The sequence below is a fragment of the Phalacrocorax carbo genome, chromosome 6 (genome assembly GCF_963921805.1).
Source record: "Phalacrocorax carbo chromosome 6, bPhaCar2.1, whole genome shotgun sequence".
In the NCBI taxonomy this organism is placed as follows: domain Eukaryota; kingdom Metazoa; phylum Chordata; class Aves; order Suliformes; family Phalacrocoracidae; genus Phalacrocorax; species Phalacrocorax carbo.
In genome coordinates this window covers 32928994-32954492 of record NC_087518.1, presented here as the reverse complement: position 1 = coordinate 32954492, position 25499 = coordinate 32928994, and the positions used below count along the sequence as shown (strand labels likewise).

Below are 25499 nucleotides of genomic sequence, written 5' to 3'. Positions count from 1 at the left end.
TCACCAGTTTAGTTCCACAGTAGCAGCATAATCCTCCCGCTTTGATCAGCTGCAAAACTGCTTGTTTTAAACAGACAGATGTGCAAAGCAGTCAAATTCTGCAGTCAGTGATCTTCTCGCAGGCTCCCCAGCCTGGAAGTGAGCATCAAGCTGAAAGTCATCGAGCTGGATTCCTTAATTAAGAATCAAGAATATTTGTAAATAAATATACGTACAGAACACTTATTAAATAGGCCACTTTTTACAAGGATCGAACAGATAATTTTTCTCCCACGCACTGAAGGAAAGTATAGAAGATTAATTTAAGGCCAGTAGGCAGACACGGTGCATCACTGAGCTACCTAACCAGACAGCCTCCTCTTTCCCCCCTCTTCTCAGAAACAGCCGTGGTCTTTGCAACCGAACTATGAACTTTCCATCAACAAATAATTCCACGAAGCCTAGTGTACAAGAGAGGCACTGGGTAAAAACCAGTCAGCTTGCTCTCAGACAGCACGCTCCCTGCTTTGTTTAGGTTTCAAAGAGGCATTTGAGCCTTTGTTTTCAGTTCAAATACTCTCTTGTAACACTCCAACATGGAAAACTGAAGATCTAGATAAATTAACTTTCCAACAAAGATCCACGCAACATTATACAAAACAGAAAGAATTAGCACTGTGTAATCCAGAAGCTGCAAGTACAAAGCAGCTGCACTCACTTCTGATGCAGCAGAACTGAAGTCTAACTAAAAATCGGAAGTGGGACTTAGTATTAAAAACTCTTAACAACATAAGTCTTGAAAGATAAAAAACAGAACAGCATGTCCAAACAATGACCCAAACCAAATCTGAATCCACAAATAAGACTCAGAGAAGTTGCCAGATCTGACTATGTACAACAAAACACTCAAGCAACTAAGCAGAGTACTTCAAGCACTTCCTCATTTTTGCTGATTTCTGTAAATAAACTTAAAATTGAAAACCACAGAGAATGACAAAACACCAGCTCTCTGTCCAAGACGTATTGGCGTATCCTAGTCAAAGGTCTGGAAAAAGTAAACGTAAGAATGGGAAGAAAACTCACAGTGGCAGTTTTCTCCATTCCGTTAGAGCCAGCACTGCCATCTGAAAAAAAATTAACTGAAATAATACCATCTCTTTGAGTTACAGTTACAAGCTACTCCTAAAAGTTGAAAACATCTGTTGACATCAGTCAATATTCTGAGAGGTTTGGGGTTTACTTCCTCTGTTTAAAAATCTCACAACAGCAGAACCACACAAAGACTGTAAGGTCTGATGGATATTTGCAAGAGAACTCACGGAAGCTGTGGTATTTGACACTATATCTAAGCTTCTTCCCCTCTATTTTTTTCATTTATTTAGAATATTTCAAGTGGGATATCCTGTAATTGGTATAAAGGGATTATACAGCACCAGAAACTAAATGTTTCCTTCTCCAGACTCCTCTTCAACAAAAAGATCATTTCCAAACTCCAACACAATTTTGCTGAAGTAATTGCAAAATATTCAGAGAAAGCAGTGCAAGTGCAGTTTCATGTAAATCCCAGCATCTTGCAATAGTCAGAATAAACCTCCCTGCAATATTTTAATTTTGCACTTCCAGCACAATTCAGTATATGAGTTAATAAAAATCAAGCCTTCAGATATGAGAAAGTTAAGACAAACTGGAATCCAGTGTTTGGAGGGATTTGGCATCATTATTCAGTATTAAAAAAAAATAAAATCATTCAATCAATCAATCATAATCTTGAGGTTCTTGTGCCACTTCCCCTTGCTACAGCAGAGAATCACTCGTGCGTCTGCTATGGCACATGGTGTTTGTCCAGCAAAGGCAACAGGAAAAACTGACACGCTGGCTAGGAGCCATAATGGCAGCTCTCCAAAGGATCGGCATAGGTGGCAGTTATGACAGGGACATTCGTAAGGCAGGAAGTGAATACCCACACTAGCCTTCTTTTACCCACTCTAAAGAATAAAATGGTGTCCGTAAGCGAAAGTCTTAGACACTGATCTAGTTATGAACAAAAAAGCACACAATGTCATATTTTATCTTCCATACTTGATAGGTAAAGCTTCCAAACATCTTAAAAAATAATTATCATATAAGAGACCAGCCACCACAAGCCACATGCTACAGTTGGACACTAGCGAGAGAGTAAAATTGCCTCGCACGTAGGAGTCTGTGGAGTTGCCATGATTAAGGTCTGCTGCCTTTAGTCTCAAAATAGCCAGTTAACACATTTTTACGCAAGTTAGGTAGAGACCAAAGCCTTTAGGCACACACTATAAAGGACTCATGTCACTACTGAAATACCAAACACTAAAGGATTTGGCAACCTAGCCTTTCTATATTAGCAGGGTGGGGGGAACCTTCTCAGCTGGGAAGAGTTCCTGCATCAGCAATTCCTGACTGACAGCTGGGCTGTACCAGCCTCCCTCTCCATGTCCCCAGGGAAATGAATTCCACATCTGATGACTAATTTATTACTCAGATTTGTGCTTGGGCAAGTCCAAGCCCAGATCACGCACCTTCCAAGGCTGAATTCCTCCTCAGCCGGAAAGCTAGCGGGTGCACATCTGCTCCATCTAGAACACTGCATTTGCATGTGGCCACATCAACCCAGCACAATCACCTGAGAACAAAAGCCAGAATTGAATCTGTAGGAGCTGGCTGAAAGCAGAAGAAGCTGAAAGGGAAATTGGTACAGATCAATTCTAGCTGAGCTGCATTTGGATTTCTAAAACTGAAGGGGCAGATTTGAAAGCTCTTTTGTCAGTACCTTTAGAGCCTTTTGAGACTCAAGCTCGAAGTCCTGTTTAACACCAACAGTAGCAAACCAATCTTCCACTGTAAGAAGATATGGGTGCAGCTAACACCAGAGCTAAAGACACCAGCTGGGGAAGCACAGTGTCCACATGCACACAGAAACGCGAGCCAGGAACAAAAAGCAGCTTGGCAAGCTCCGCTCTGCACTGCAGCCCCTCCAAGAGCTGGGGGCTGAGCCCCAACCCCACTCCCAGCAGCTTGGCTGCACACAGGTGAACCTGTTCGCCTTTTCCCTTCACTGTCCTTCTTGGTCCTTCACTTTGAGGCTTCACCGTGAAGACGACATCTGCTGAAGAGAATAGTATTAAAGACATGGCAGGCTCCCCATTGCTGATGGATTGCTAAAACTCACACCTGATATGGGGTATTTCTGCAGGGTCTGAAGTGCTCACCATAAACAGCAGTCACCTTCCAGCCAGGATCATTACAGCAGATGGGGCTGATCAGGTGTGGCAAACCCTGCAATCTCAGCATCCTGCCTCTAACCTCTCTGCCTCCAACCATTCAATTTCATTCACAACCCATATTTTACCAACTTACCCCATGAAACAGGGTTTTCATAAACAAGTCTTATTGACATCCTAATAATTAAATCTACACCATGAATGAATGTCATGTGTTAAGAGCATCACCCACAACATCTGAAACCCACAAATGCAGCCTGTATATACGTAACTATCCCTCATGAGCACCAGTTCAATCGCAGATGACCAAAAGGTATTCTGACTTTTTCCTTTGCCCACTGTGGGAAGCCTTCTTGTCTCTCAATTACAGTGAGCTATAATCTCTTAAAGGCTTCAGAAGGACTCAAACCTTCCAAGAAATGTTTTCCTGCACCTGTGTTTACCCAGATCTGATCAGAACCAAGCCCTGACCCAGGCTTCTAATGCAGAAGTGTGTTCTCATGTGGCCGGGCAGGGGAGAAACTGAACCTTTGCCTTGGATTGCCACAGAGCTCAAGGACCATTTGGCATATACAAAAGACTATGAAGTAACATGGAATGCTGTACCAGGCTCTCAGATCATTATTATTTCCTTGCTTTCTAGTTGTTAGTTAGATTAGGGAGGATAAAGTCACACCAAAACACTGAAGTACAAGCCAAATTCCATTAACCTATTTATAGATTTTACCTTATAGGTACATCAGCCAGTCCTGCTCATTATTACCCCATTTTACTGCATTGCCTGTGACTCACTCCTACAGCTGTGCTCATAAGGGAGCTGCCTTTAAAAAGCATACCTGGGTTCACAGATCAGCAACAACACTGTAAATGCTACTGATGCCCTGACACACAGCCTTAAAAATACAAATCTATTCACAGCGAACTCATATAAATGATCAGCTAGAACAGGAAACAATAAGAGCAAAGAATGGGGGTTTAAACCAATGATGCCCATTTTTTCCCTGTAGCTGACACATTGTGGGACTGGCGAGACAGGCTAGTTGGTACTGAACTGCTCCGTCTCAGCCGAAGCGAGGAGCTCAGCAGAGCCGTCCTGAAGAGCTGCGCAGGGCAGGACACCAGCAAAGGCCGTACCAGAATAGCAGCCTTGGCCACATGTCAGAACAAGTCTGCAACTGTGGGACAAGATAGATCCCGAGTTAACAGTTCACTCATGCTGATGTTTTCAGCTCCTCTGCGCTTTGCCCCACAAATACATTAGGAACATTTATAAAAGCATGCTAAGCAATTACAGTAAAAAGAAAACCAAGATGATAAACACAGTTTGGATGCCAAATTTGCCTCTTTTTGCTATTTAGAGCTCACATCTCAGCATGCAGAAAATTCTCACACACCCCAAAATGTGTGCCTGGAGCTATATAGCACATGCAAAATAAATTGCATTTATATTGGTATGTTATGGCATGCAATTTCCCTCTTCCCAATCACACTGCCTGCCTCTCTTGTTAAGTCAAATAGCCTGTCAGCTTCTCATCTGGAAGTAAAAATTGGTTTTCCATCTCCTAGGAGATAAACAAGGCTTCCCCCTCTGCAGAGGGGAAGTTGAGCTGCTGAGCGCACAGCACAAGAGCCAGTGCCCACACACGGGCAGGCTGGGTGCGTTCGCCCGTGGCTCTGCACCATCCCAGTGGCACTCCGTGCCCGCTGCGATGCCAGTCTCCTTCCTGGACAGAGCAATAGCTACTTTACGAAGGAGATTCATGTATTTTCACACAGTTTTCTCTGATTTTTAGCTGAATATATACAGCTCTGACTCACAGTGCTGCCGCTGCCTTACAACTAAGTAGCTTGAGTTATTCTTATCATACCACATGTTAGTAAAATATCCTTCTACCTCTCTGCAGTTTTCCTGAAGCTATGCCCCTTCTCAGTTCACAGGGGAACAGAACCGTAGGATCGGACTTTTACATCTATGCTGTATTACTTCAGGAGAAAAGGGTTACCACACTCAACACAAGTAGCACAAAACAATAAAAAATATTTTATAGAAATTATTTTTATATATAAAATATATTTATTAACTAAACAGTCATATAATAAATGGAATAAAATATAATTTTTTAACTCACTTTTCTTGTATGTGGTTTTGTAAAACTAAGATGCTGTACATTTGCAGTTTTACACTGTAACTAAAGTTAAAGATGACGTATTTTCAAAAAGCACACTACTTTAAAATTAATTCATTATCTACTTTTACTAAAAGGGGTCATGCTGCAAGGCTGCAGATCACCTTTTTTTTTTTAACAGCGTAAATACACAACTAGCCTTCATTTTTTCAGAAATCAAGAAAAAGAAACATAGCCAGTTATGGGTTGACTTTTCACCACATCCTTGCTAATTTCACAATTATTCAATCAAAGAGACAGACCTTTCCATGGTCAGAGACCATTATTGTGATAGGCACCGCATGGTGCGGCCTTACAGCGGATTCAGGTAACACAACTGAAAGGTTCGCTGTAGCAGGAGGGTGCCCAGGGACAACAGCCTTTGCTCCTCCACTGCATCACACAGAGATGTCAGGACTCCATGAGGTATTGGTGGGTTGGCCGTTTTTCTAAGGCATCTTACATGCCGCTACCATGTAGAGAATGAGATTTCCTTCCAGGGATATTCTGCTCATTCCCTTGCCCACAGCATGCATTTTTAAAGAGCAAGAGAAACCAATCAAATCTAATTCATACTGCATTATTCACCAAGTAGCTATAGTCTCATCCAAAATCTTAATTGTCTAATAATACAAATCACCTATTTCAAATACAGCTCCAAAGGAATGACTGGAAACCCAGAGGCTGCCTCTTACAAGCACACTAAATCTTGCTGTTAAAGTGTCTAGTGCAGTCTTTTTTTGAAACAAAGCAATAAATATTGGCCTCTTGTATGTACATGTGCAGTAGCTTCTTCATGTCTACAGCCAAAATGCTGTTTGATGTTCTACTCTTGTCTCAGGAGTGCTTTGCTGAAGGCATGGCTGTCTGTCAATCTTACAGCTTTGCAAATCTTTTTCTATTTTCCAACCCTCTAGTTTTGACCACTAACATGAAACCTGGCATATACCAGTTAAATTATGAGCACCATTAATTTCTCTAACCATTAAAAAGGTAACAGACTGGCATTTTTAGATTAGTGGAAAGCAAATGCAAGAAGGAAAATAAAAAGGCAGTTGAATATTTCTGATGATGTATCTAGGGTACCAGCAACATCATGGAACCATCTACAGCCCTTCTGCTGCTGGACTGATAGCAGTTTACAGCCTCCAAAAGAAACCTGCCTCTAGGTGCAGGCCTTTCATATTGGCTGGCCTTGACTACCAGGTCCAGCTTTTGCTATTACCTCCTGAGCCACATACAGCTCTTTGATTATCCCGGGTTTAATAGGTCTTAGTAGTCAATACCAAAGGATGCTTAAGTAAAGAAAAAAGCATAGAGAACAAAACTGCAAAGCAATTAACTGCAGAAGTGGTAAGCCTATGCTGTTTGGTACACTTAGGACTCAAGCTCTTCACCCAATGTGATGGCTCAAAGCCACGTGAGCTGCTGAGGAAGTTACCCAGAACATATCAGAGGACAGAAGAGGAAAAAAGACTTTCTCAGCAGCAACACAAGCTTCCTGGCTTGTGCACAGAGGTGAAGCAGCGTATGAGCCCAGGAGCTGGCAATGGAGCAAATGGAGAGCGTGAGGAAGTCCAGTGTTTCCACCAACCGCAATCACAAGCTTCCTTCGGAAAGAAAGAGTAACCTACACAATCAACCCACCAAACTACTTCCCACCACAGCCTTCTTTATTACCCTGCATGGTCCCACACCAGACTAGAGAGGACTGGGGTACTCTCCCACGGACTGTCCGGAGCAAGTGGTTTCTAACAACTGAAAGGGTTCACAGCCAGGTGCAAAAATACAAACCAACTTGCAGCCCCAAAGGAACCAGCACCTGCACACAGGCCAGGACCCTGAGCACACCCACAAGGGCAGCTCCCCGCTGCCAAGACACCTCTGAACATGCTGCTACGCCACCACTTGAGAACTTGTGGCCTATGCAACAGTAATAAAAATCAAAACTTATATTGGTCAGTCGTCTACACTATCAACAAGTTACTCTCAACCATTTTACCTCTGTACCTTACCGGACTTTTTTTCCACACCCACATACATTAATTAATGGTTAAGCAGAATTCAATCACTTGGTCCCCAATACCTCTGAGGAAGTCACTATTTCAACAGCGTAGGTGGGTCTGTGTTACCCTGTATGAATAGGAAGTGGCATAGGTTGGTACAAAGCAAGCACCACAGTGAGCCTCAGCGCTGACCTGCTGTGAACACTCTACTGCTTTTGACAGCAAAATGACTTTTACATGAAAACACAGTGCACTACATTTTCAGATAGGAATCTGTGCTCCAAATTTTTGGTGATCATCCAGCTGTTCTCTCACACTACTCTTCGCCCTACTCCAACCACATACACTGTTTACCTTTCAAATTTTATTGCCCTAGGGTAAGAGAAACTAGACATCACCCCCTTCTCTAAATGCTGGTATGCAGCCAAGTTCTCCTCCTGTCCACCATTTGCATGCTCTGGAAGCCAATGTTTTCAACAAGCCCAGTAACCTATTTCTCTATAGCTAGTCCCAATACCTGGCATCAGGTCTCCTACTGTGAAAACGACGGTTACGGGATTATTTTTTTGAGTTTACACACTAGTTATCAATACGGAGGCCTCCAGGCTGAATTACCCTCTGTACAGAATCAAGGACCAGTATCTAGAGGTGTAGGACACCAACCTTCAGTCACATGTGTCCTTCAGAAGGACACTGATCCCCATGTCCTTTACGGGTGTGCAACAACACAATGAAATAAAGACAAAGCATTCATCTGCTTGTGGACGCTTCACAAGCAGTAGCTGATGTAAAGCAGTACTGTTGAAGCCCTAAGCATTCCCATGTAAACAAAACCTCAACCTGCTACAAAGTAAGCTTATGCAATTGGAAATAAATGTTTATTTTGAAATAAAAAGAAGATATCTGTATATATACAAACCATAAGCCTTTTATCAACCCTACAAAGCATGTCTGTATATAACAAACAAAAATCATCAGCTTCATAAGTTCCTTTGGAAAAAAAGCATGTGATTTCCCATACCCTGCTTAGTCACTAAGATTACTTATCACCCTAATGAATACTATTTTATTTATTTAGTAAGAGAAATAAATCCAAACTAAAGATTTGTAGCTGTCAGTTAACATGGTAAGTGCATTACAGATGAAAGCAGAAACAATGGTGTAACCACACAGGACACGCTGCCAGTCCTGGTTCTCTCCAAATGTCCCAGACTTGCACCTCTTGCTCCTCTTACCTAGTGCAAGTAAATAGGTGACCATACAGATTACAAGTACCAGCAGAGGATCTCCATTACCACTAAAGCTTCTCCCCTACCAACCAAATGTTATTTTAACATCAGCTATTAATTCAGGGTTTGAGTTCTATCTTAAAGCATTGCTACTCCCCATTCCTATGCTGTTACACCATTCCAGCCCCACACAGCCCTTCCACAAGCAGTGATCCTCGTTACAAAGGCGCCACTGGAATTCAGGATTGAGGTTAAGTGGAATAGGCAATCTCCATAACAAGAGGATACAACAGAATGCTCTTGTACCATCTGATACTACAATGATGACGTTTGCTTACACAAGTATTAAAGGGAGGTTAAATTTCAATATCTGAAAGGCAAATACTCTAGGAAATAATATTTAGAGTAGACCCAGTCCATTCGAGCAGATAATAAAATGAATAATTTACAGCCACACTTTCATCTCCACCGCAGCTGAGAAGAGCTGCATCATAAGGAGCTTGGGGAGATACCAACACATCTGCTCACCAAGTGGAATAATTGGGAGGACTCCAAGCAACAGTGGTCCAGTAACCTGTTTTACTTACGTGACAAATGGGACAGGAAGCAATGGGAGAAACAAGGAATGCAAAAAAGTCAACATGCTCATGGTGAGGCCAGTATTCCATGCTTTTGCAATACTGCCTGTTCTGCCACAGAGGTAACAAGCGCTACGCTAGATTTTCACCTCTAAATTTTCACAGCGTTTTTCTAAAGGTAGGACAGGGTCAAGGAAGGGTGCTTGCTCACACTGACCTGGTACGCTTGCATGCAGGCCTTCCTACCATGCCACGAGGACTCAGAAACAGTGAATAACATCAAGGCAGCATCAATTCATCCAGCTTGCTCCAGTAACAGTAAGCAGCACGTAACAAACAGCTAACAAAGCAAACACGCATCAAAGAATTCTCCAGAAAGTCAAACAAGTCCCATCATACAGCTGGGAATCAAGCATCATTTGATACTTTTTCCAGTGATGTGTATGAGATTGAATTAACAGACTAAACACTAATTTTCTACAGATGTTGTTCAGGTGGAAGGATGGTGCAGTTTCATCAGGGGAAAGCCTTGTAAAAATATTCTTATAATCCAGAGGAATAACACTGCCATAAAGACAACTGTTGTTACAAAGTAGGCAGAGATGGGGAAAAAAATAATCTCTGAACAAATTAAAGCAGCTGCCAGAATAGACAGTCAGTCTGGTATGACTCATGAAATACAGGGATCCAAAGCACCCTGCACCAGTGTCAGGGGACAGCTATAAACATTCTCCTCCTATCACTCTGCCTTGACAGGTTTTGCTTATCCACATCTATGGGGTTGGGTTTTTTTGTTTAACATCGCAGTCTGTGTTTGTTACCTGAAAATAGCAACAAACAGATGGACCTAGGTATGATTCAATGTTGAACAATGAGAAGGGTCACCATATACCTAGATAACCAGCAGGGTAAAAACTGCACAATTTAGATCTAAGATCATCTTCCCAGCAACACTTTGTCCACCGCAATAGCACAAGGACCATCAGCCACAGAGCTTAAGAGTCATTCTGAAGTTAGCTTTGTTTACCTAAATACAAACCCAATGAAAGCTATTAATGATGGATGGTTCACCTCTTACCTGCCTTGTCTATAACTTACAGCATGCCTTTGTTGGATAGCACTTTTTTTTTTTAAAAGAGTTTCCAAAATGCTTCCAGCATACTACTAAGCAATACAAAGCATTTCTGTATGTATACAAATTTTACCAACTGATACAGTAAGCAGCCTGCAGCAGAAATCCAAGAAACTCATTCACAATTCCTGAATTACACATCCAGCCAAGCAGAATAAGAACTAGGAATAGCCTCAGCTTTGGCATACAAAACTCCCTTTTCTTCAATCCAATGTATTAACCGAAGATTAGCTTTACAATACAGGTAAGACAAATGAAAACCAGCTGTGCACATCTACAGCATGTCTGCGATCAACTAGATCAATTACAAAATGGATTTTAGTTGGACCGGTCTAAAATGAGATTACATTAGGCTCACACTGGGAAGCTGAGTTTTAGTAGCATACTCCTGTAGTTTCTGTGCTAAGATCAAAATAACACAGAAGCATCCATCACAAAATCCATATTAAAATGAAAACACGCAGGCCAACAGCCAGCCCCTGACAAGAGCTGCTACATCCCCCCTCCAAAGTTCAAGGAACTTGCTCCATCTCCTCAGACAGGGACTCGAGCAGTGGTTTTGAGCACAGTTTGTATGCAGTCACACACTAACCCTGGCTTAAGGCTTCTATGAACAAAGGCAGAAGGGCTTAAAGGAGAAGGAAGTAATCAACAGGGATGGAGAAATACCTGGTCTTGATCCATTTCCGGTACAAGCCTTTCCTAAACCTGCAGCTTGTGGAAAGACACCTGCCTTCCCTCTGTCACCTCTGCACTTCTATGGGCAATGGCAGAAGAATCCACTGGCTCAGACTCACTTGCTCCAGTGCAAACAGCCTGGCCCCATCTGAGCAATACACAATTTTCAGAGAGGAACCTGGACACTAAAAAGCAAAACAGACTCAGCAGAGAGAAAGAGAGAAGGAAAGAACACACTGAAAACAAACTTAAAAAAAAAAAACCTAACTACCACACACATGCTCACATTCACTTAATGAACAAAAGGTGAAGGAATTAGTATAGCTGCTCTCTACTTAAAAGTGTCTCAGGCAAGACAGAGGTAAATATGAGTGGTTTGAAATAGTTCTGATTACTTTGTTCTCTACAGTACAGAGGAAGAGACGCAATCCCAAAAAAATGAATGGAAGACACTTAAGTAGAACAATGTTAAGTCATTACTTCTGCTGAGGTTTTGAAAGCATCAAAGGAAGCAGAAGCACAGATTAAAATTCTTTTTATCATTTAGAAGAGCATAAATGCAATATCATACCATTTTATTCTTCACCTTGTCTTCCTTTGCCAAATACATTTACACACAAACATCACAGCACATTACAGAACATCAGTATACCACATGCATTGAAAAGAAAGAAATCAAAATGCTGAATTATAACACACTGAAGTTTTATGGCTAGCAACTCAAAGCCCACCCCGAAATTCTAGATATCACAAGCAAAACCCAGTAAGTCACATGCAAATATCAGACTACAAAATTTTATTAGCACAGACAGCGTTTGCTCCCATTGTCAATAATAAACTGATGAATAGAAGAAAGAAAGAAAGAAAGAAAGAAAGAAAGAAAGAAAGAAAGAAAGAAAGAAAGAAAGAAAGAAAGAAAGAAAGAAAGAAAGAAAGAAAGAAAGAAAGAAAGAAAGAAAGAAAGAAAGAAAGAAAGAAAGAAAGAAAGAAAGAAAGAAAGAAAGAAAGAAAGAAAGAAAGAAAGAAAGAAAGAAAGAAAGAAAGAAAGAAAGAAAGAAAGAAAGAAAGAAAGAAAGAAAGAAAGAAAGAAAGAAAGAAAGAAAAGAAAGAAAAGAAAGAAAAGAAAAGAAAAGAAAAGAAAAGAAAAGAAAAGAAAAGAAAAGAAAAGAAAAGAAAAGAAAAGAAAAGAAAAGAAAAGAAAAGAAAAGAAAAGAAAAGAAAAGAAAAGAAAAGAAAAGAAAAGAAAAGAAAAGAAAAGAAAAGAAAAGAAAAGAAAAGAAAAGAAAAGAAAAGAAAAAAGAAAAGAAAAGAAAAGAAAAGAAAAGAAAAAAGAAAAGAAAAGAGAAAAGCCTTGTAAATGCTCCAAGTCTTCCTTAAAACTAATGCTGGACTTTCAACAAAATTAGTAAATTGTCTTTCAAAGTGAATAGTCAGTTTGGCCTACACAAAACACTTTAGTTCCTCTTAGCTAGAAAACTGATTCTACGCTGTTGGGGAGATAAGTCCTCTAGGTCTGTGGGTGTTTCTAAGCAATTTTGCCACTCAGAAAATGAAGCGAGACTTTCCTCTTGTACCAGTGTATTGCTGGCAAGTTTTCGTAAGTTTTCCAAAGATAACCCATGCATTTTAGATTATGCTAGAACCATAACCTTTAGAAATCTAGTTCTAGGACCTGTACTTTAGAAAGAAGGGTGATCGATCTAACAAAATTAGACGGCTGAGTCAAGTAAGCAACTAAGTGTCAGGTTAAACAAAAAGATTATACCTGTCTGAGCATTGCTTCAATGAAGTTTTAAGCTGAGGTTGCGCCTCTGAAGAGTATGAGGAAAGATTGCCCCACCACACACATGCACGCATAGTCTGTTAACTATTGCAGGTTTTGTTTTAAAGTTCTAATCAAAGAGCAGGTAGAGTTAAATAAAAAAACAATAATTCCACATTATTTGAACTATCATGCCTCATTTCCTGATTCTAACTGACACAAAGAAAATAGTTAATAAGCTATCATTAATAGTGACTAGCATTATTCATGTTAGCCAACTGACTACACTAGAAGCAGCAGTTGTTCTGCTCTCTAACTATGCAAGAAGCCCAGAGCCACATTCAAAGAGGTTAAAAAAATTAGCATTGCACTGCAATCCAAGTGAAATTAACAACTGTAAGGAGGTGAAAAAACAGTTTGAAATCCACAAGAAGGACAAGAAACTAGGGACTGAAGCAATATAAAGGCAAAAACTATTCACTACTTCAAAGACACCAAAAGGAAGAAGAAAGACAAAGAAGAAAGGGCTCTACTGAGAAATTTTGCACAGATCATCACTTAAACCATTCAAAATGCAGTGAGCTTAAAACCAAATGCTGTACTAAAATAATCCCAACACTCAGATTATAGAACACTCAGTGCAAAAAAAAACACATGCAAACAAGAAAATATACTCATGCCCACATACGAGAGGTAGCACAGCATTCAGGGAGGACGCAGAGTGAAAGGATGAGACTCTTCCAGTTCAAATCACCAGTAACAAACCAGGAACCAGTATTTCTCTAGCACAATTATCCCCCGAATTGGCTAGCTGTCACAGGAAAACAAAGGTCTATTCTCAAGCAATCAAGAAAGTACTTCCACCAGTGAATGCCCTTATAAGCAAGAGGAATCCAGCTGTTGAAGTCCCAAACTATACAAAGGCACTTATTTTCCTAATGGCAAAGAACAAAGAGTTCTAACAATCAAAAATAGCACACAGGCTGTGAAAGGCCAGGCGCTTGCCCATCAGTGTATTAAGTTTACCAATTTAGGATGACTGAGGACAGAAAAGTAGCAGGACTATGTGTCCAGCACTGAATGCCAAGAAAAACATGATTCTCTGTTACAGTTTGCTTACCTTCTATAGAAGGAGCCTGGTCCACAGCTGCATATAGCATCTCTTTCAAAGCCTGCAAGGGAGAGGGAGAGACCAAGGAATACAGTTAGTAATAAAAAAAAAATTACATTGTTTTGATATGCCTGTTTGAAAACAAAGTAATTAAAGCCCTTTTATCCTCCAGACTGACAGAAAGCTATGGAACATGATGTCAACACTATCACATGTATTTCTGTTAGCAAGAGAAACACAAGTTCATGTTTACTGACTGCTTTGTCTAAAGCCTGTTACCTTACTAATCTATAAAAATTCTTCCAACTGTATTTTCCAACATCTTCCTTTGGAAAAATGTTTCCTGGTTGGTAGGATGTTAAAGGTTTTACATTTTAAAAAAAACAAACACCAACAAAAAAACCCACAAAACCAAAAACTGTTGCATGATACAGCAAAGAGTTTGTCAAGGCAAATGGAGGAAAAACAGCCTCAGGGATTTCTCATCACTGTTATATAGGAGTACAGAAATACACATACATTCTAAAGACTGAAGACAACATGATGGAAGAGATCAGGGAACCAGGAGTGACGGCCTTCTCTTAAGGTGGAAACTGAAGCACAACATTAACACTAGCCAGAATTATTAACTGGGTCCTCATGTCCTGGAGGCAGCATGAGCTGCCTCCCAGAGACCACAGGAACAAGCCACTCACCCATGCTCAGACTGCTGGTGCAAGAGATGAGCAGGGCAGGCAGCAGGACCAGGAGGCAAGGTGGTCCTACAGCTAAATACCAAGCGCCCCTGGCAGTAACCCCTTCGTTACCAGAGCCAGGATCCACATCAGAAACGTCATCACTTGCAGCTCCTTTTCAGAAGGCCTCTTTTCAGACAGTTACTAAGATGCTGGTATTATTCCAGCCGCAGATGAAAGACTTGCTCTTTCTCACATCACAAGTGCAAGCAAGAATTAAATAAACTGAATTCCAATCAACGGCTGAAGGAATGGGTCGAACCATAACTGTGGGACCTGGAGCCACCAGGCAGGGCCTGTTCCTACTGCTGAGCGATTTGTTTACACACACTCCATGCCACTTGATAAAAACAAATATGAGTGTGCTTCACACACAGGTGCTGCAAAAACTAGATTTTATTCCTTCACTTTTGAACCCACAGAAACTTAGCACACAGAAGTCATTCAGGTCTTTTGAGTTCCTGTCTCTTCTGCCTGTTCCCCAACATCTCCTGTAGTTCTACTATCCTATACCTCTGCATTTACCATCTTGTGTGTCCATCCACGTCCCCCTCCCCGGTCAAAACACCACAGCCCAAATAACAAATTCCCTAATACCCTCAAGGCAAAAACCACAAGCTCAGCAGCTGGAAGCTCAGCACTGATATAACATGGTGGTTACAATCCTGTTAAGTAAATATAAGGTCTAAAGGACATGTCTGTTTATGACAAGATATCCTGGGTGACAGGCTACACCAGCAGCTCAGACATCTCTCAAAGGTCTGACTCCTGAGTCCACAGAGGTCTCAAAGGTCACTTGTGTAATTGTTTTCCCAACTGAGCCATGCTGAATGATCCTCATTCCAGCAGCACAGCTCTCCTCTACTCTCAGTGCTTTCTTTAAATTCCTCCCAAACACTGGCCGCTTCAGTCCTTTTCCCCCCATGACTCACTGGCCAGCAGCATGTGATCTGCCTTCATCAAGCAAGGAGTCAAATAGCCTTCCCCCGTTTTCATCCCGCTCATTAACCTCGCCTACCTGTAACTTCTTCCATGAACCACCACCACATGGCATAGCATAAAAAAGCCTTAAGAGACAGCAAATGTAAAGTCACTGTAGTAAGGACTCCGTCCCTTAACCCACCCAGAGGAAAACCTGCAGTGTGCTTCCTATCTCTGGTTTTCTCAGTCATTTTTTAAAACAAATTACAAAGGACCACAACACTGACAGTCCTGCAGTAAACAATCTTGAAAGCTGAAGGTGTCAGTCGTCCTGCAGACCTCTCCCTGTGCAGGCAGACTTATTACCATCTGGCAGCTGCAGGGCAGCAGATTTTGTTACTGCTTACCTAACCTATATAAGTAAACCAATAACCTGAAAGTGAAAGGCTCAGTGCTCCTTCACACCTAAAGTATTTAGTCCTCTAGATTACAGAATTTTAGAAATTATTATTTCCAAAAGTTATCCATCACTGTCAACTTCAAATGTTTAAACATTACTCTTTCTGCTCTCAAACTAGACAAGAAGAGTTATTTCCTTACTTTAAATTGTGCTAGTGATACACCTTGCACCTGCAGTAAACTTGCATAAATGTATATCGGAGAACAAAAAAGGCAGAAAGAAAATGCACTTAAAAATGCAACTGTCGGACCTCAACAGTGAACAAATTCAAGAACAAAAACCCTAAAACGCTCGAACAAAACTGTTGTTTTAAACGAGTAGCTTTCAAACCACTTATGCTCTTCTAAGCTCGTCCGCTGACACTCAGAAGGACAAATAGTGAAATAGCACAACAGATTTGTGTCAGGAGGTGGCAAACCTGGGTGTGAACTGCCTATCATGAAGCAGAGTTTGACGAGCAGAATTGGCCACCTCCCAAAAACTGAAAGCCTGTTTCTGGAAGAGAAACCCTGAAGGCAAGCAGGCTACCTCACTCAGCTATCAGTTTCGTTTTCCCCACCTACTACCTGCTGGTTGTGTCTCAGAGAAATTATTCCTAAAACTTAGCAACCTGTTCCTGATCCTCAAAGGCAAAAGTACTGAAGCCCTGGAGTCTCCTTAAAAAGGAAGGGAAGTCACACACTTGTACCTTTCACCCATCTCTCCCATGAACTTTGTGCCGGTAGGAACTGTTCTGATTCTCCTCCTCTCCCAGATGCTGCAATTTCAAAGGTATTAAGCACTTCTTCTTGAAAAATACCATCAGACTTCTGCATCCAGATAAACAAATTCAGGCCAGATTAACTGAAACAAAACTGCCATCTGACAACTGTAAAACACCAAATTTCCATCAGCTGGATGTGCGGATGTACACTCACGTTTAGAAGTCTGAGGAGATGGAGTAAGGCTCTCTCCCCTTTCTCCTACAAGCACTCCATAGGTAGACACAAGAGCAAAGGAACTCTGCAGCATGATTTGTAGATAAATGGAGGACTAGCAACCCGGCAATTTCACTGCATCAAAAAATGTGCATTAAATGCAGTGAAGCATGCTCTTAGCAAAAAAACATCAGCTGATATTCATCGAAGAGTTACCTTAATTTGCTCACTACCTACTATGTGAAAAAAAGAACTCGTCTGACGCAAAAAGATTTGATCTTGTTTGTTTTCATATTTACTCATTACAGCAAAGGAACTGAAAGTAAATGAACAGTTCAAAACTTAAGATTTTAAGACAAGTGCACTGAAGCAGTGCCCGGCACAGCAATCAATTTAACTGGCTGGGGAAATGCTATTAACTTTACAGAAGATACGCTGCCAGATCCCCTAAAAGAAGGTGAAAACTTTTCACTCCCACTGACAGGGTCAGGGCATATCCATGGGTCACTGCCTGGTTGCACGGCAAGAACCATGCTGCTGCAGGAGCTGAGTGCCCAGGTACATCTGCGAGGTAGCCAGCGCCCCACGGACTTGGTACCCCCCCAAAAACGGCTGCTCCCCTCTGCTGCGATCTTTGCACAGAGAAGGCAGCAGGTACAGAAACTTGAGGAATTACTTTTGACAAATAGGAAGTTTTCGGATGACAGACACTGAAATCATGACCAAAGCTGTTCAAACCTTCAGCATATTTAGCATTAAACATATTTAACGAGCATCTCCACAAATTAAGCATTGTCAGTACCTTGTTTTAAACTCTTAATCACATCCAAGCACTAGCCTGAGAATGACACTCAAGACTTCAGTGGTAAAAATGCCCCTTTACATTGGGATTATATACTACCTTATTGTCACTGGTCCTCACACAAAGCCCTCCTGACCATTTGCGCTGCCTTAGGTTTCAAAAACCATCAGCTGGGAATGGAGTTTGCGTAGAAAATGTGACATACGAAATTTGCATGCTTTCATGCAATCTTTAGAACAGAAATTTGGAATGGAAAGTCAAACCAAGTCAATCAAGGTTTGTGTAAAGCTCCATGTTAACATTGGCTCAGTCACGGCAAATGTCTTTGCAAAAGGCTGAATGAAACAGAATAGCGTACGTCACCATTTTCCCTCTTTTCTACAAGCCAAGTGCTCTTTCTCAAAAAGCAGACGTACAGTAATGGTCACTGCAGAGCTTTTGCTGAAAGAAAATAAGAATCTAAGCCATAGCTATCAAAGTATATCTTTTTTTTTTTTGCCTGTTTAAAGAAACTCAATAGATTTTTCTCTCTCTAAAGGTCTTCCACTGATTATACGTCCTAAGCCTGAGCAACTTCCACACTTTCCACAATTCCATGGGGCCGGATGGGATCCACCCGAGGATACTGAGGGAGCTGCCAGAGGAGCTCACCAAGCCACTGTCCATCATTTATCAGCAATCCTGGGCAGCCGGGGAGGTCCCAGATGACTGGAAACTAGCGAATGTGACACCTCTCTACAAGAAGGGTCGGAAGGAGGATCTGGGGAACTACAGGCCTGTCAAGCCTGACCTCGGTACCAGGAAAGGTCATGGAGCAGATCATCTTGAATGCCATTACGCAGCACATGAAGGACACCCAGGGGATCGGGCTCAGCCAGCATGGGTTTATGAAAGGGAGGTCCTGCCTCACTAACCTGGTCTCCTTCTATGATAAGGTCACTCACTTAGTGGATGAGGGGAAGGCTGTGGACGTTATCTACCTGGACTTTAGTAAGGCCTTTGACACTGTCTCCCACAGCATTCTCCTAGAGAAGCTGGCTGCTCACAGCTTGGACAAGTACACTCTGCGCTGGGTTAAAAACTGGCTGGACGGCTGAGCCCAGAGAGTAGTAAAGAATGGAGTCAAATCCAGTTGGTGGCCAGTCACGAGTGGGGTTCCCCAGGGCTCAGTGTTGGGGCCGGTCCTGTTAAATATCTTCATTGAGGATCTGGATGAGAGGATTGAGTGCACCCTCAGTAAGTTTGCAGATGATACCAAGCTGGGTAGAAGTGTCGATCTGCTGGAGGGTAGGAAGGCCCTACAGAGGGACCTGGACAGGCTGGATCGTTGGGCCAGAGCCAACGGTATGAGATTCAACAAGGCCAAGTGCCAGGTCCTGCACTTGGGTCACAACAACCCCATGCAACACTACAGGCTTGGGGAAGAGTGGCTGGAGAGCTGCCTGGAGGAAAATGATCTGGAGTTGTTGGTTGACAGCTGGCTGAACATGAGCCAGCAGTGTGCTCAGGTGGCCAAGGTGGCCACCAGCATCCTGGCTTGTATCAGGAATAGTGTGGCCAGCAGGAGCAGGGAGGTGATCATGCCCCTGTACACGGCACTAGTGAGGCCACACCTCAAGTACTGTGTTCAGTTTTGGGCCCCTCACTACAAGGAGGACATTGAGGTGCTGGAGCATGTCCAGAGAAGGGCAACAAAGTTGGTGAAGGGTCTAGAGAACAAGTCTGATGAGGAGCGACTGAGGGAATTGGAGTTGTTTAGCCTGGAGAAAAGGAGGCTGAGGGGAGACCTTATCGCTCTCTACAACTACCTGAAAGGGGGTTGTAGCAAGGTGAGGGTCGGTCTCTTCTCCCTAGTAACAAGCGATAGGACAAGAGGAAATGGCCTCAAGCTGCGCCAGGGGAAGTTTAGGTTGGATATTAGGAAAAACTTCTTCACCGAAAGGGTTGTCAGGCATCGGAACAGGCTGCCCGGAGAGGTGGTGGGGTCTCCATCCCTGGAGGTATTTAAAAGAAGGGTAGACGTGGTGCTTGAGGATATGGTTTAGTGGTGGACTTGGCAGTGATAGGTTAGTGGTTAGACTCGATGATCTTAAGGGTCTTTTCCAACCTTAACGATTCTATGATTCTATGATTCTACAGGCACAGTTATAACACTTAAACAGATTATTGTTGGAGGGAAGGAAGCCAGAAGAAATGGTAAGAACCCTGAGGACTGAAAACTGTTAAAGACCATCCGAAAGTGAAACTACATTTTTAGGCATTGAAAACACAACAGTCTCATCCTTCTTGATGATCCTCATCACCCTCCTCCTAGTCTGACTGGCAATTTATGCAAGGCAGAGGCCCTTGCAGCCACACTTGCTGCACATCCTATTAAGCCAGAGACACATCGCCTGGTGAGGATCTCGCAAGTTACCTGGGTCTTCCCACACTTGCGGGTTGGCTGACTGCATGAGTCACCTGCTCTCCAATGGAAATAACTACAAATATCAGAGTAGAAAAATTAAGATGACTGCATGATGCTTTATGATACAAAATGACTTAAAGCAATTTCTGTATTGCCCTTTCATCAGCATCTTGAACTTGACATGGGAACATCCTGGAAACGGATAATCTTTTCAGAGTTAAAAACCTACACAACAAGATCTCTCACTCTGAAACAGGGCTTGATTACTGTGTTAAGTAAGAAGGAAGAGATATAAGCTGTCAGATGAAGAAACATTATAACGCTATTAAATAGACAAATCATTTTTTTAAATTTTATTGCGATTCATGCTTCAAGCAATACTGCATGCAAGGAACACAGGCAGCGTTTGGCCTTATGTTTGCTAATCAACAACTAAGAATTTTTCTTGACAAAGGAGGGCTATGTGCTTTTTGCCTCCAGTATAATCAACAAGTAAACCAAGGTAGTACCAGCCTTTTATGCACCGCACCCACACGACCACCAGATACTGAATAATAAATGCCAGACTATTCCATTACCATAATATGCACAAGCAGGAGGCTGACTCACATTCAGTCAGCCACAGAAAGGGAAACAAAGAATTTTGAAACTTATTACTAAAAAGGAGGGTGGGGTCTTATTTTAATTCACTCTACATTAAGCTATCTAAGGAGATCACTTGAAGTCCAGAAAGAGTAGCAACATGAAGGAAGTTTTTACTGAAGTATACCTTTATTTTAAATTGAGATGGGGGAAGGGAGAAGCATATAATAATAATAATACTGTCCTAGTTAAAACATCTGAAAATTAACCTCCTATAATGAAAACAGTGGCCGATAAGCAGCAGAGTTCTTCACACATTAATCAAGGTGTCATAGTTCACTAGGTCTCCTTTACCTTTCCTCTACATCTGTCTGGTCAGCATGCAGCCAAGTCTCTTGCCCTTCTGTTTCCTCCCTGCCTTCCCCTCCAACCTACCTCCAAATCTTCTCTTAGGCAGATATACAAGTTTTCTGTTTCCAGGAACAGAAAACAACTCTTGCACAGATACCCTATCAGAGACACGATGCAGAATTAAGGTACTTTATTTTATCAAGACAATGGTTTTCTTCCTTCTCAAAGACTGATCCATTATTCAGTTATCTAGTTCTCCGCATAATTCAAGGAGATCACAATTTTGTTCTAAAGTCAAATCCAACATGCCGTTTTTATTTAAACAACCATTCCTTTACAGTCAGGTAAAGGAAACAAAGGAACAGTCAGAAGGGCAGATATAAACTTTTTAAGTCTAACATGATAACAAAGCAAGCTAAGATAAATGTGATTTTCCTTGTAAGTGCAGACAGATTAATAGGGATACTAGAAATACATTGCTATTATAGTCCTAGAGAGAAAATACGGGCCTTCAAATGATAACAGATGTTGTATGGTTTTGACTGACTCAATTGGTCAAGAAGTTTTGCCGATCACAGCTCTTCTGTAATGAGATTTCCGTTGTCTAGGTTTAATTATTACTTGTGGAAAAGACCGGCATCACTGGCACCAGCCACTTGTACTGCTAACACTGAGATAGGAAGTGAGTTTACTACAAATAAGCACCTTCAGGTTCAGCTAGTTAAACTGAAGTCAAGCACCACCGTGATAAATCTGAAACTAAGCAGTCAGCATGACCTTTAGAAAGCTGGCATAATAAAAAAAAAAAAAAAAACCTGAAAAGAAGTATTCTGCAAATAATTCACGATTAATGCAGCAGAACTCTGTGTAAACAGCGTTCACAAACGTCCCGATTCAAGCGGCTCGCCTGAAATCAAGTGTGAAACAGAGAGATGCAAAGCCTGAGTGGCTTTATTTAAAAGAAAAGGCAATCGATGCCAGGCTTCGCGCCCTGCTCCGAGTCACCGGGGCCAGCCGTCAGCGTTAGCGGAGCAGACGGCGGCCCCTCACAGGGCAAGCAAGCCTTGCAGGACGGGCAGACTCGGCCTCCAGCTGCGGGGCGGTGGGCGCTGCCCGGCCCCGCCGTCTCGCCCTTGGGGAGCCGTGGATGAAGGCCGAGAGCCTCCTCCTCCTCCTCCTTTCAAAGTCACCCCTCCTCTGCCCGCCTGGGCCGAGAACTGGCGGTGGTGCTGAAAAACGGCTTGTTACCGGCGGCCGGGGCTGCGGCCGGGATGGCGGGGAGCGGGGCGCTGCACGGCTCCGGGCCGCCCTCCCGCCGCCCTCCAGCTCTTCCCAACGCTGTCCCACGCCACAACGTTACAGGCAGTAATCAACTGGCCACCCAGCGCTTTTCCTCCGAGCGGTCCCAAGCTTCGGGGGCCGGCAAGAGCCGTGACCCCCACACACATGGATAAACACCCCGCTTCGACATGGTACCCCCGCAGAAACAAGCGACCGCCGGGCCGGGGAGTAGCCCCGCAGCCCCGCTGCACGGCCAGCCGGCGGGATGCGCTGGAGGATGCCCACCCAGCCCGGGCACCGACCGCCCTGCCCCGGGGAGACCCGGGGGAGCGGGGCCGGACCCCCACACCGCCCCCAGCGCCGAGCAGCACGGGGGGAGCGGGCCGGGGCGGCGGCGGCGCGGCCCTACCTCATACTGGATGTACTGCTTCCGCCACTCGGGGGTGATGTGCGCCGCGAGGTGCTCGGCGAACTTCATCCTGCCGCCGCCGGGCCGGGCCGGGGCCGCCGCTCGCTCTGCGCCCGCCGAGCCGCCTCAGCGGCGCCTGGTTGCGAACGGGCCGCCGCCGCCGCCGCCGGTGGTGGTGGTGGGGGGCGGGGGGGGGCGGCCGCTGCCACACATGGGCCCCCGCCCGCCCGCCCCAGCCAACTCCTCGGCCCGCCTCGGGCCTCCTCAGCGCCGCCCCGCCGCCGCCGCCGCCGCCTCCTCCACCGCCGCCGCCATCTTCCCCGTCCCGCCGCCCCGCCACCGCCTCCCCGCCACCGCCTCCCCGCCGTCAGCCGGCCCGACAGCCAACCGGCCGCCGGCAAGGCGCCGTCGCCACGGCAACTGCCGCCACCGCCCACCGCCGCGCGGGGCGGGGCGGGGCCAGGCGGAGGGGCGGGGCCGACCGCCCCTAGCCCCGCCCCTGCCTGCCGCGGGCGGGGGGGCGGCGGCGGCGGGGCTCCCCCAGCGGGGGGCGCCCCGCTTCCTTTTACTGTGTCTGCTCATTTTTGGGGTCGGTTCGGGCCCAAATGTGTCATCTTCGTCCCTCAGGATCTGCGGTCCAGCCCCTCCATAAGCGACGGCAGCTCTGGGACAGCCCCAGTGTGAATCCTGAATGCTTTGGGGCTGGCTGGGGTGGGGATTGGGGTGGGATGGGGTCGGGATGGGGACAGGGTTGGGGATGGGATGAGATGAGATGGAATGGGATGGGATGGGGATGGGGATGAGGACGGGGATGGGGATGGAGATCGGATTGGGATGGGGTGACTAGGAGTGCAGCAGGGAGAGCTGTGTGCACGGGCAGAAGACGTGAGGGGACAGGGAGGTACCATCCAGAGAAAAGAGAGAGAGTGAAGATGAAGATGGAAGGGAAAAGTCAGAGAAATCACAAGAAAGATAAGTAAGAATTGAGGGAGGAGGGAAATTGGGCTGACAGGCCACAAAAAAAAACAGGGGGAAGGAGAAGAAAGAGAAGACAGTGCAAAGGAAGAGGAGGAGGGGGAGAAAAACGAAAAAAAAAAAGGGGGAGAAATTCTCCAAAAGTCGCATGATCACAGAAGCCATCGCCCTGGCACCGCTTGTCACGCTTACCGGCAGGGTGCCACGCACACCACGGCGGGACGGGGGAAAGCAGGGAAACCCAGGGCAGGTGTAAGAGCACTCACATGGGGGCATGGCTGCCCTGAAATACACACACTCCTGGGGGCTGGAGGTTTTGGTACCCACTGCATTGTAGTGTGAGAGACCAAATTGGAGCCATTTGGAGCGGGGCTGCAGCCCTCGGTTATCCCGAGGTATCCTGAGGCCCGAATCCTGCCACTCCCGAGTTCCCAGATTCCGGGAATTCGCTGTGTTTGGGATTCGTTTTGGTTTAACTTAAAGCTTCCCAACCTCCCAAGTTTTTTCCCCTACCCACACCAAGGTGTTAAAGAAGCGGCAGATCCCATCCCAGCTGAAAGCTCATCCACAAGGTAGCGTTCCTGCCTGCTGCCAAAGACAGCTGCCTGGAGCATCGCTCTGACTGACGTCTGCAGGAGCAGCGCCGGCTCACCTGCCCTGCGGTGAGCTCATTTGCTTTGGTGATTTATTGGGGTACTGTCACAGGCCCAGGGACCTCTGATTTGCGAGCGTGCTTACCGGTGCTGAGATTTACCCGGCAGCAACAGCGGCGCATGCAGCCGCGACACACGCTGATACCATCTCTTAATTATGTTTGCAGAGAACCGTTTAATGAATAGAGCTTTAGTGCCCTTCATCTGAAACTTCACACTCAGCAACCTGCCCGGCGCTGACCTCAGCACGAGCTAACCGCTATGTCACAGCTTGACTTACATTTAGCAGGTCACCAGCTTTTTAATGCGTTACCTTTGCAGGCTTGTACCAGATAAAATCGCGCAGGGTCTGAGCCTGCTCCCACCACGATCAGTGGCACTGACTTCAGCAGGAGCAGATGTGAGGTGGGTCTTTACAGCTTCGAACCTTTGAATGCCGTCAGGCTTCCAGAGATAACGTGCAGCATGGGGGAAGAGAACGGATTAAGAAATAAATATTATCTTTATTATTTTCTGGATGCATTGCTTGAAATATTTACTGTGGTGTATAATAAGCGAATATCTTGTGATATGACAGCTTGGAAATTCAGCGACTGAAAATAACTCGTGTTCCCCTCTTCCCTTTGTATCTCAGAGAGTTTTTCACCCACCAATATATGCTATTTATTTATTTAATACCAGTAAATGCAATTTATTGGTATTAAACAAAGACAGATGATAGCAGGGGAGGCAGAGCAGAGGCTGGGCTCCTTCTTACTCACTATTGCCATGTTCTCTAGCAACAGCTCTGTTTAAATATCCGATTGGCAAAACCCTGCCTCCTGTTATCAGACATGCTTTGGGACTGCCGCTTGGCATCATGACAGTGTTTCAGTGCTCTGCTGGGACTTGGGGCTTTCCAACTCCTCAAAACGTTTCAAAACTCTCAGCTCTGCACATCCAGGGGCTGGGGAAGGAAGGCAGGAAGGAAGAGAGGGCAGGAGAAGTCTTACATGAAAGAGGAAGGGCCACCCCTGCCTGCCTCCGCTGCCACTGTGGCTGGGCTGGAGGGCAGGCAGGGGGAATGCAGGCAATGCGACCCAGGCAAGTAGGGATGCCAATCCCAGCCGATCCTGG

The 25499-nt window shown here is 44.5% G+C and overlaps 1 protein-coding gene across 1 annotated transcript in view; it reads right to left on the bottom strand.

Moving 5' to 3' along the window:
• The window catches only part of XPR1 (xenotropic and polytropic retrovirus receptor 1), a 116580-nt gene extending 93502 nt beyond the window's left edge, over positions 1-23078 (bottom strand). Inside the window, exons 1-2 of the mRNA XM_064454517.1 lie at positions 22756-23078; positions 13901-13952 (exon numbers count right to left, since the gene is read on the bottom strand). Coding sequence (XP_064310587.1) covers positions 13901-13952; positions 22756-22824 — 121 coding nt within the window. The 5' untranslated portion in view covers positions 22825-23078. The remainder of the gene's footprint in view (positions 1-13900; positions 13953-22755) is intronic.
• Positions 23079-25499: the final 2421 nt, after the last annotated feature.